At 31.7% G+C, this 12,415-nt stretch overlaps 2 protein-coding genes across 5 annotated transcripts; both read left to right on the top strand.

Moving 5' to 3' along the window:
• Positions 1-230: 230 nt before the first annotated feature.
• On the top strand, positions 231-1,439 carry LOC131649792 (uncharacterized). Its single transcript, XM_058919550.1, has 3 exons — positions 231-569; positions 644-875; positions 970-1,439. Exons 1-3 carry the CDS (start codon positions 231-233, stop codon positions 1,437-1,439), a joined length of 1,041 nt encoding a protein of 346 aa, XP_058775533.1.
• Positions 1,440-3,119: 1,680 nt separating this feature from the next.
• Positions 3,120-11,502, top strand: LOC131651788 (pentatricopeptide repeat-containing protein At5g41170, mitochondrial-like). 4 transcript variants are annotated; one of them, XM_058921481.1, is made up of 8 exons: positions 3,120-5,453; positions 6,291-6,496; positions 7,415-7,598; positions 8,003-8,103; positions 9,125-9,263; positions 9,648-9,746; positions 9,854-9,950; positions 10,116-11,502. In XM_058921481.1, the coding sequence occupies exon 1, from the start codon at positions 3,381-3,383 to the stop codon at positions 5,379-5,381; it is 2,001 nt and encodes a 666-aa protein (XP_058777464.1). In that variant the 5' UTR covers positions 3,120-3,380; the 3' UTR covers positions 5,382-5,453; positions 6,291-6,496; positions 7,415-7,598; positions 8,003-8,103; positions 9,125-9,263; positions 9,648-9,746; positions 9,854-9,950; positions 10,116-11,502. The 4 variants fall into 4 exon arrangements, with proteins under 4 accessions (XP_058777464.1, XP_058777465.1, XP_058777466.1 ...); XM_058921482.1 differs by having other exon boundaries at positions 7,473-7,598; XM_058921483.1 differs by lacking the exon at positions 7,415-7,598 and having other exon boundaries at positions 10,116-11,499.
• The last annotated feature ends 913 nt before the right edge of the window (positions 11,503-12,415 follow it).

Consider the following 12,415-nt stretch of genomic DNA (forward strand, 5'->3'; position numbering starts at 1 on the left):
AAATATATTTATTTATTAGTAGGTACATCATGGATATTGCTGAAAGGGAAAGGAAGAGAAGAAACTGTGCACTTTATTGGATTATAAGATCAAGTACAATAAGTGCAATTGCTACATATTATTATAAATATATTTATAAATAACCATGTATGACTTCACTTCAAAGAGGACAAGATTGGATGAATGAGATATTGAATGGACACCCTATTCGATGTATGAACGCCTTTATAATGGATCCAGCTTTATTTACACAATTGTGTGAAGACTTGCAATCAAAATATGGATTACAACCAAGTAGAAGAATGACAGTTGTAGAGAAGGTGGACATATTTATGTATACACTTGCTATGGGTGCTTCTAATAGAGATGTTAGAGAGCGATTTCAGCATTATGGAGAGACCATTAGTAGAGCATTTCATGAGGTTTTAGAAGCAATTAGCGGTAAAAGTAGGGGCTACCAAGGCCTAGCACGTGATATCATAAGACCAAAGGATTCAACTTTTCAGTTTGTACCACCTCATATTGCTAATTACGAGCGATACATGCCTTATTTCAAGGGGTGTGTGTGTGTATGTATGTGTGTGTGTGTGATAGCTTATTTCTTATCATGATGGACACGCCTTTATCTTATTTTTTTTAACAGGATTGTATTGGATGCATTGATGGTGCTCATATAGCTGCATGTATTCCTGAGGCAGAGCAAATGCGATATAGGGGTAGAAAAGGAATCCCCACATTCAATGTCATGACTAGTTGTGACTTTGATATGTGTTTCACATTTATATCAGTTGGATGGGAGGGATCAGCACATGACATACATGTTTTTCTTCATGCAATCAACACAACGGCATTAAACTTTCCAAAGCCACCAAAAGGTATTATTATATGTATTACTATAAGTTTATTTTCTTTTTCTTTTGGGGGGGTGTTTGTTTTATAAAAAAGTACATCTTTACTCTTTTTTTACAGGTAGATATTATTTGGTTGACAAAGGATATCCTGATAAAGAAGGATATTTGGTGCCTTATCCTAAGATAAGGTATCATCTATCGCAATTTGAAAATAAATCTCCAACTAATGCACAAGAAGCTTTTAACTGTGCACATTCATCTCTTAGAAGTTGTATAGAAAGGTCATTTGGAGTGTTAAAGAAACGATGGAAAATACTTAATAAAATGCCGCAATTTAGTGTTAAGACTCAAATTGATGTTATAATAGCAGCATTTGCATTGCATAACTATATTCGCATCAACTCACATGATGATCCAATGTTTACCGTCCTTGACCAACATCCAAATTATGTACCTCATGATGATCTTTCAGATAGTGTTGTTGATCCTCAAGGTGGGGACATACCAGAAGGAGAAGCAGGGAGATCAACCAAGATGAAGGAAATTCGTAATAATATTACTGCTTTAATTTGGAATAATAGGCGATAGACTTATTTTGATTATTATTGCTGCTTTAATTTGGAATAATAGGCGATAGACTTATTTTGATTATTATTTTAGATTAATATAACTAGTTGAGGTTATCTTAATTTTTATTATATGTTTTGCAACATTTACATATGTGTTTAATATATTTTCTTATTATGTTTAATTTTATGTATCTTAAATATTAATTTGACATACATTTTATTATAAATTAATATTTTTTTATATTAGTATATGTTTGCAATTTCGCATAGAATCGTTTTTCAAGTCTCGTAAGTTTACTATTGTATGTGTACACCTTGATATGAAACAATATTTTTTTATTATAAAGTTGAAACAAATTATTTTTAAAAATATTTAGAATATGAAAATTAATACAATAATAGTATATAAAAAATTTAATAAATTTAAATTACTAAATTTTAAAGTAACCTAAACATAGATTTTATTAAAAATCTTAGAAATGTCCTTTTATGTCATTTTACATTAATCAACTAGTAAACCGCTAATTTTACCAAACACTTTAATTAACTTATCAGCCATCAGCTATAAGCTATAAGCTATCAGTCATCAGCCATCAGCCATCAGCTATCAGCCATCAGCTGGCTTATCAATCAATCGCTATTTTTACCAAACAGAGCCTTAATATAAATTTAAGGTTGTCATGATGACAACCCTAAACAAAAACCCTAGATTTTTTAATTTTACATTTATAAAACTATAAATTTATCTTTCTAAAAACATAAATTTATGTTTTTAAACAAACATAACAACATAACTTTAAGTTTTAGAGCAAAATTAAAACGTAAATTTAATTCTTTTAACCAACCTACATTAAAGATTCTTAAAGATAATAATTAACATTTAAAATATTAAACCAAAATTTAAAATAATTGTTAATAATTTAATTGTCTAAGAATATAATTATATTTTATTACAATAACTTTTAAATATATTTTTTTCTAATTTTTTATTTCTGAAAATATTTCATATTACTTTACTACTTTCTTATACGCCTTTATTATTAACTAATAATAATTTTTAATTATTAGAATTTTTTTATAGATTTTTTTCTGCAGGCAATTTTTTTTTGTGATAGATGTAGCATATTAAGAATGCCCTTTTTTTAAAATTTAAAATTTAAAATTTTATCGTCAGTGCCTTCCATTTTTAATTTAATTTTTTACTTTTTTTTATAAAAATAAAGATTAAAATAAAAATTAATTTTAAACTAAAATAAAATTATAAAAGAAAATAATATTAGTAGAAGTTACTTTAAAACGTAAATTTTAGTTTACAATTAAAATTAAAAACATAACATTTTAGTATTTGTATAAAAAAAGTTCTTAAAATTAGTATTAAATTTTGTGTTATTATATTTATAATTTTGAAAAATTTAATTTTTTGGTAAATAAAAGATAAGCTTATACAAGAGAATAATATTTGTATAATATATTTTAATATGATGATGTAATTGCTATAAGTTAACATTAATAAAATAGTTTAATATATTATAATAAAATAAATATTATAATTGTAATTTTCAATTCTGAAAGATCCATGCATTCAAACTAAGTGAAGAAGGACCTTGGAAATTTTATGTGACAAGAAGTACCGCTCAAATTAATTTTACAAATAAATTTATTTAAAATAAGTTTCTCAAAATAAAACACGTCTTAACACCCTAAGCAGGTCACGTGCTCCTTGTATATCCAATGCTACTGTCTGGTTTTGTTTACTTCCGCCGCTTACCAAAACCTGAACAAACGCCCAACCGGAAAACAGAACACCGCTTCCTCAGCCTTCTTCACCAACTACTCATTACTCATCTCCAACAAACCCTAATTTCTCCTCTTTCTCTAACCAAAACATTCAAATTGCAACAGAATCATCAATTTCCCCAAGTTTTTCAATGGCGGCGCTATGATTAACATGTAAATTTTCATGGCGGTGAAATGCTTGCTCCGCAGCAGAGTTCACTTCCAACAACCACGTTTCTTCAGATTCTATTCTCCATATTCTTCCGCATTGATGTTGGATGATGAAACTCCAAATTTCAATGTTCCAGTTCCTAAAACCCCGGCGAAATTATCTCGTTTGGTTGTTAAGGTATTCAAGTCCTTAAATTGGGGGGTTGCAAGGGAAGTAAAGTTCAAAGGTTTGGTTCAAAGGCATGGTTTTTATCATTCAATCAATTCCTTTAGAATCATCATTCACACTTATGCTTTGGCTGGTATGAGTTTGGAAGTGTTTATTTTGCTTAGAGATATTGTTGAATACTATAAAGAGCAAAATCGAGACGCGTTTGAATTGTTTTCGGTTTTGATTGATTCACCACACCATGTGAAAATGAAAAGGTCTGTTGTTGTGTTTGATATGCTTATGAAAGTTTTTGCTTCAAACTCTATGCTTGAACATGCCTATTACGTGTTTGTTAATGCTAGGGAGGTTGGGATTCAGCCGAATATAATGTCGTGTAATTTCTTGTTGAAATGTTTGGTAGAAGCAAATAGAGTGGATGGTGTGAGATGTTTCTTTGAAGATTTGAGAAAGTTTGGTCCGAAGATGAATATCCATACTTATACAATCATGATGAACTTTTATTGTAGAGATGTTGGGTGCAGTGTTGATATTAGGCGGGCTTCTGAGATTTTAGGGAAGATATATAGGAGTGGGGAAACCCCGACTGTTGTTACGTATAGTACTTATATTAAGGGACTTTGTAAAGTTGGTTCCGTTGAGGTTGCGTTGAAGTTGATTTGTGACTTGCACCGAAAAAACCAGCCTCTCAATAGCCATTGTTTTAATGCTGTAATATATGGATTGTGTCAAAGACGTGCTGTAGATGAAGCTTCACTAGTTTTGGAAGAAATGAAAAACTCTGTAATACTGCCCGATGTTTATAGTTATAGCATTTTAGTTGATGCATTTTGCAAGAATGGAGATGATAAGAGAGCTATTGACTTGATGACAGATATGAAACTCTACGGAATAAAACCATCCATTGTTAGCTATACTTCTCTCATTCGCGGTCTATGCAAGAATAGGCCGATGCAAAGCTTGATGAATATCTTCCATGAAATCGGTGCTTCAGGTTGCAAATATGATCAGATTATGTATGAAACTTTAGTTGATGGGTTTTGCAGGAAAGGTGATATGCGTTCAGCCATCCATCTTCTGGAGGAGATGGGTGACAATAATTTTGCTCCCTCTGCTTTTAGTTATTGCAGTCTAATTAGGGGGTTCTACAAATTGAGACAATTCACTAACGCGTTGAAAATTTATGGTATCATGCAAAAAAGGGGTTTCTGGCCGGATACAATCACTTGCAATCATGTTCTTAGTATTTACTGCAGGAAACGTGAATTCAATGAAGCCTTGGCATTGTCGGAGAAATTCCAAGAACACGGAGTTAACCTCAACCCATATTCATATAATGAATTCATCCACAAGCTTTGTAGAGAAAGTTTTCCAGAAAAGGCACTGCAGCTTCTGCCACTAATGCTTAAAAATAATGTACTTCCTGGAGTTGTTAATTATAGTACGCTTATAACTGGCTTTGTCAAACATTCAAATTCTAAAAAGGCCGTGGTGTTATTCACTAGAATGACAAAAGTAGGAATCACTTTCAATGTCAGAACGTACACATTTCTTATGGACCTATGTATCCGTAATTGCAAAAGGCGTTTAGCATACTACTTATTTGAGGAAATGAAAGAAAGGGGTGTATATCCAGATCAGAAAGCATATAATACTCTAATAGTTGCCTTTTGTAATGCTGAAGAAATGATTATGGCGCAGGCATTATATTATGAAATGTTGCGGGAGGGCTGTTCACCAGATGTAATTACTTATACTAGTTTGAGTAATGCATATTGGAAGTTAAACATGATAGACCAGGCTCATAAGTTGTATGACGAAATGAGGGCAATTCTTTTTTCCTGATTATGTAAGGTTCTGCGTCTGAAAGCTGGTGCAATTAGGTAGCTCTGTCAAGGCTTCCATTATATCCAGCTGGTATGTGTTTTGACATGATTTTTCTTCTTCTTGTGTTTTGACATCTCTATTATCATATACTTACGTTATTCAACTTGATATTGAACTGATAAACCATTTAAAACAGTTTGATCATAGATTCGTTATAAAACCTGTGTGCTTAGTAGCTGTATCACTCACTGTCACCCACCTATTGCCATGTTGTTATTTGTTTTGGTTAAAAATATAGTTATTTATATACTGCACTAGCTTGTTATTTTGTGAGTAATATTTGAACCATCATTTTTAAGTCAATAAAAGGAGATTAATAATGCTCACTAAAACCGTAACTGTTCATCTCATACATATTGAATTTCACATTCTATGTACACACACATTTACATTTTGGGTTATACAAGAATATTCTGTATAACATTTTCTAAAACAGGGCATATAGTCTACCACTGTAAAAGTTCACTTAAACCGTACTCATCACCCTTAAACCTAATTGATTGAAAATATCAGAGTAATCATATAGTATTACATTACATGTATGACACATTAAATATTTGTTTATTTATTTATTTTCAATATTGAATTTAATGCAAAAATCTCCCACCTGCAGCTAAACAAATGTTTTGGGTTCATTGCTGCTGTGATTTCCAAATATCTTCATATTTTCCAATTCTATGTTGACCGACTTTATATCATCAAGTTAAATTAAACCACCCAGATGCTGGTTTCTATGAAATGATATATTTTTGTTGCAATAATAATTGTAATGAGGATTAACATTGAAGATATTAAAGGATTTAGCCTTAGTAATTTATTATTATAATCATCCTCATTTTTTTGCTTGTCATGTGTGTAACAAAACAGGAAGGTCAAATATTTTGAATTTGGATTAGGTGCAGTCGCCGCTGCACGCAGTCAGCTGGAACCAGCAATCGGACAGCCTCAAACTTGCTGACTGCATGCAGTCGCTGTCTTGGGACTGCACACAAGCCGGATCCAAATATTTCATTTCTAGTGCAATGATCCAAGGAAGACAAATTGGATTTGGTCCGTAAAGAGAGTCAAACATGGTAAGTTAAAGGGAATACCCATGTCATTGTCAATAATTGATACTTGAAACACCACATTTCCTGCTATAAGGTCAGCACCACTTTTGTAGAGTGCTGTTCTGTGAACTATTTAACACAGTTATTTTCTACTGTCTTCCCCTTTTGATTGTTATCTGATGTTCACTGTCATATTATGACAAATCGGAGCAATGGATTCATTTTCTTTGAAAATGCCAAATCATCTCGATCATATAGAAGTGTTTGAATGCAAGATGTAGTCACTGCAAAAGTGGAGGTGGTTGTGTATTCATATTTGTTAACATCAGGATTACTAACTACTAATGTAATTGGCATGTAATGTCCAAATGTTGGAGTCATAATAAGATGGTGAGATAATATCATAAATTCACGGAAATTCATAATTATTTTAATTACGGGAATTCTATAAAAGAAGGTTAACATCCAGGTTGAAAGGATTGATTTGTTATATTGTATGAGCCTAGCTCTTTCACTATTAAAAGCTCTACCCAGTCTGCTTTGTTTTTCTTTTATATGAGTCTCATGTACTTGATGATAGGAGGCATTTTACATTTGATGATAGTTATAAGAAACTATTTGGAGTATTTAAGTATCCTAGAAGTAATGCCTAAGTTTGCATTTCCTTGTGCAGCAAAGCTTCAACTTTTGATAGGCAACTTTAGAACACAATTTCTTATAGATATTCATCATTTGATGATTACAATGCTATATTAAAGAATACTTTGCACATGCATGATTGCGTTAGTTAGCTGCATTTGGGTTCTTAAACTGGTACTTGATGCTATATTCCTTGATGTCCATATATATAAAATTAAAACCCACATAAGTGACACATAAATGTTATCCTAGTCTAACTGCCATCGGAAATACTTTTCTTCTTTGCAACATGGATTTTTCAAGACCTTGGGCCTTCGCTCGCTGGTATATTTGAAGGAGCGTGTGCATTTTTGCTGAGCAGGATACAGTAGAATCTGTTGATCTAATCTTCCCCAAACAGTACTAGAGGTTGAGTTAAATGTGTTTGTTGACGTAGATGTCATTGTTGATACCCCATCTGAAGGTGTTTGTGTCGTCTGAGCACCATGTAAGTCTTCCAGGCTGTGGCAGAATAATATTTTTAAATTATTCGTGCATATGGACAGAAATACGTGGTAAATGTCTCATTAAACATGCTTCACCTGTAGGTTTAGTATTATGTTGCTGTTGGACATTGAACACCAGTCTCTTGTTTTGTCTACTAATATTGCTAATTATTGCACTAGTAATATTGCTATTTGCTTAGATCAGTTAATGAAAAGAATGATATATTTGCTTGATTTTGCTTATTCCTGTTAATATTTTTCCGTAGAATAGATTGTTTGTCATTATTTGCATGCTGTCACAAAAACAACTCTGGACCTTCATAAGGTTTAGGGTTTCTCATTGACTGCTGTGGAACTTTCTTCAACTAGTACAAAGTATTAACTTTAACTTTGCCTTTTTTTTTAGTGCCAAAACGCTGTTTTTTCAATAAAGCTAAGCATAGATGGAGAATGTTGCAGATGTCTTTTGGTGAAGGGAGGTTGGATCTTTTCGTATCTTCTGAGAAGGTAATTAGAAACTTATCTGAACTTTTACCCTTTACCCTTTATATCACTTATCAAAACTATACTTTAATTTCTAGTCGTAAAGCTCTTCGAGCTATCTTTGATTCTTCAGTGTTAGATTCTGATATGTTAAATATAAATTCATTAATTTAAGTTCTTTATTAGATGGGTATGCATAATTTGAGACTGACTGAATTGAATCTGTAAACCTTTCAGAGGTAAGTAGGAGAATGATGGGATACTCGTTTTGGGCCTCAGTCCAATACTTAGGCTGAATAGAGAAATAAGAATGGCGTGGCAATATTCTGTTAGCAAGGGAGGGTTATAAGAGATAGAGGAGGCAAGAGAGGGGATCATTGAGAAGCTTTTAAGAATTTGGTTAGGAGAGAATATCTCTCTGGCAGGAGTTTTGTCTCTTGTTTTCTGTTTCTCAATTGTAGAGCTCTCGAGCTCACACTTTCATCCAATAATATACAGTTTCGTTTTAATTGAAATTTTTGGTTTTATCAGAGCACTACTCTATGCGGCGGACGTCAATCTAATTGATAAAGATGGGTGATGGGTCCTTGACTACTTATATTATCTTCTTTTTTTTTTTTACACTGGGAAACTTAGGGTTGTGGTTGGCCTTTGGCAGTCTCTCATGGCCTTTGTGTGTGCATGTATCAACCTCTTATGGACACATTCTAAGACGTTTAAGACATTAATTTGCACTCAAACACAGGCATTAATTTGGCTTAATTTTTCTCGTTTTTCATGTAAACTGTTCATAATTCTTGATGTACTAGTTAGGTCTTTAATTCCCATGGATTATTATTATTATTATTTTTTTTATAATTCCCATTGATTCATTTCAAAAAGACTTTCAATTTCGTTTGCTGGGTCATTAGTAGGTGTTCAAAATTCCTGAATATTACCGGTTCAAATCCAAACATGTTTGAATTTTCATGTCTCACTCTCAGCCGAGTGTGCTTTGTTTTCCATTAAATACGTGCTTAATTTTTATTGATTGAATTGTATCCAGGTTCAAATTAATGTTCTCTATGAAGAATATTTCTCAACCGAAGGTTACTGTGTTTTTTTGGTTGAAGTTCACTTTGTTTCCATGGGACTAGAAGGCTCAAGAGAAAATAAAGCTACAAAAAGCAGTTAATAAAATAGAGGTGTGCAAGTTGCAATGCTAAATTATTAAGAAATTCCCAAGTTGTCTTTCTGGCTCATCTTGATCCAAGGCAGATCAGAAAATTTCTACACTTCGTGTTGATATTAGGATTCTCAAATTGCCGCTATAGCCTAGTGGAGTTTTAACAAACTGCTATTGTCCCACGATACGCAATTTAGTACAAAGTGTTGTCAAATGGTTGTTATAGCACCACCATAGCATTGTTGCGTAAGAGTTTGAAAGAATCACTATTTTAACACAATTTTACACTAAGTGTGTAAAATTATATCATTTTAGGTTTATCGTGCTGTGTTCTGTTATACCATAAACGATAATTTAGTGGCTTGGTTCTTTAAAAGGTTTTGATATTTTTGCATTAATTCAGTTATAAGAGGCAGTGTGCCAAAGTTGGAGCTGGATACTGTATTTGAGCAGAAGAATGATATAGGAAAGGCTGCCGTCTGCCGAAGATGAGCTTGAGAAGGTGTTTATTCTTTTTTCTTTTCCTTTTTATATAAAATGTTTCCTTAGTATATCATAGAAGGTTATAATCATGTTCATTAACAAGTTAACTCAACCTTAATGTTTTAGGCGATGTCGAACTACAGTTACGAGATAGTCCAGACTCTCATTGTTGATATCGAGCCTGATGTTAATGTCAAGAGAGCAAAGAATGAGATCAATGCAAGTAATATATTCTAGTCCCTCTTTCTCAACAAGAAAGCATTTTGTTTAATAAAGCACTTGTATGATAATTGTTTATACTATAAACGTTAAAATTTTGATTGATCATGACAGTTGCAGTTATATTCTTCTATTTATTTATTTATTTATTTTGCAATATCATCAACAGCTGCGAGAATGAGGTTGGTTGCAAACGAGAAAAGCCGAAGCATAAAAGATATTCAAGAAAGCTGAAGGAGAAGCTGAGTCCAAGTATCTACCAGGACACGGTATAGCTCGTCAACGTCAAGCTGCCATGGACGGACTGAGGGACAGTGTTTTTGCATTCTCCAGAAACGTACCCAGAACATCGGCTAAAGATGTCATGGACACGGTGTTGGTAACTCAATACTTTGACACCATGAAGAAAATTTGGAGCATATTCAAAATATGTCTGTGTTCATACCACATGGTCCTGGGGCTGTTAGTGAAAATATATTTACGGATTTTAAAATGAAATTGAGAGGAAAAAAGTTATTATAGAGAAAAAATATTTACAAAAGTTAAAAAATAAAAACAGAAAATGTTCAACTTCTTTCTCTTATTTTTATTTTTACTGTTGTGAATATTTTTTCTTTATAATAAACTTTTCTCTTATATTTATTTTAAAATCTGTAAATAGTTTTTTTCTATAATATTACTTTTATAATGGAGAGAAAAAATGGACAAACAGGTATGTTGAAGAAAGTTAAAAGAGAAATTGTTTAGTATTTTTTTGGCAAGAGTGTACCAAAAAAAGCAACAAAAAGAGATTGACAGGAGATATAAAAAGTAGAGCTATTGTGATAAATATAAAGAGAATGAATCTCCTATGGCAAGGACTATTACATCATATGGCTTATTTAATTAAGGGCAGTGTCCTTGAGCATTTTTTAAATATACTAAATAAATAAAATATTTTCTCTCCATTATAAAATACATGTATTTTTTAAATAATTTATCATTTTAATTACTTAAAGAGTGCTCCTGAAGACACTGGTTAACATTTCTCTTTAATTATGAGAGATTTAATTGATATTTTGTTCTTTAAGTTACTTATTATTATAAACTTTTGTATTGTTATTAGGGGATAAAATAGACTAGGTTCACATTTAGTTTTAAGGCTTGAGTTTGGGTATGATTTATTCTAGATTTTTTTAGGTCTGAATAGACCTTTCTAAAAGTTGATAATTTTTAAACTAAAAATATTTTGGACAAGTTTAGAAAAATTAACCAAAGCCTAATCCTTATGAGATTAGAAATAACGTCCAAGTGAATCTAGATTAGTCATGAACAATCACAAATTATTAGTTGCCTCATAAATTTCTTTTTCGTGAAGGGTCAAACAAGTCTAAGTGGAGAAGCTCAAGAGGTTTTGATGTCGAAGCAATCTTTTTTTCAACTTAAACGACACTCTCGTTTGCTTTCTCGTTTGGCAAGCATCACATAATTTGTCTTTTAAAAATTTAATCTTTGGAAGACCTATCACTAGATTCTTAGATGCTATTATATTAATAAGTCAAAATTCATGTGACTTAAGTGCTTATGCCAAGAATCTTCATCCTTGGAGACTAAGCACTAAGTTCCATGCATTGACACATTATCTAGATCAAGCATATAGACATTATCAATTCTAGAACCCTTAAATATAAGGTTCGTACTTCTCTTATGCTCAATTAAACAACTTAGGGTATCAAAAATCATAGTATACCATTTGTTGCATATAATTGGCTTATACTAAGTAGGTTATGTTTAAGCCTTTTAACTAAAAGCACATTTTCAATGGTAATTATGGAGGGGTTTCCCACAATACCTTCACCTAAAATTTTATCATTGATTTATTTGTTTGACCAGTAAATCGATATCACCAGACCAATTGCAACTCTTATAATTTTATCAAATTGTTCTATCCTCTGATTCACGGTTTAATCAATCCAATCGATCAATTTAAATCGGGTTTTATAATATTGGTTATAATAGGAGATATGAAAATTTAATTATTGATTGATAGACTACTCCGTATTATAAGTTATTAAAATTACATGCAAATTCAATAACAAAATTTATTAAAAATAAGTTGAAAAATAATATGAAATGTCAGTTTTCATAAATTATCATTTAATTTGAAAGAAAATAAGTTTAAAAAAATCATTTGCATTTATTTTAACGGACAGTCATCTCAATCTTTTTCGCCTAGCTCCATCACCGATTACAGTAGGAGGAGAAATACAAACTTATTTGTCATTGCTACCTTCATTGCAAATATATTATTTATTTTCATGATCATATAAAGGAAGTTGAAGATAGAGGTTGGAGATAGAAGTTAGATGTTGAAGATGGAGATTAAAGATAGAGGTTGGAGGTTGAAAATGAAAAAAAATGGAGGTTAGAGGTTGAAAATGAAAAATGGAGGTTGGAGATGAAGAAAAAATGGAGGTTGGAAATGAAAAA

Source organism: Vicia villosa, linkage group LG2 (genome assembly GCF_029867415.1).
Source record: "Vicia villosa cultivar HV-30 ecotype Madison, WI linkage group LG2, Vvil1.0, whole genome shotgun sequence".
Classification (NCBI taxonomy): domain Eukaryota; kingdom Viridiplantae; phylum Streptophyta; class Magnoliopsida; order Fabales; family Fabaceae; genus Vicia; species Vicia villosa.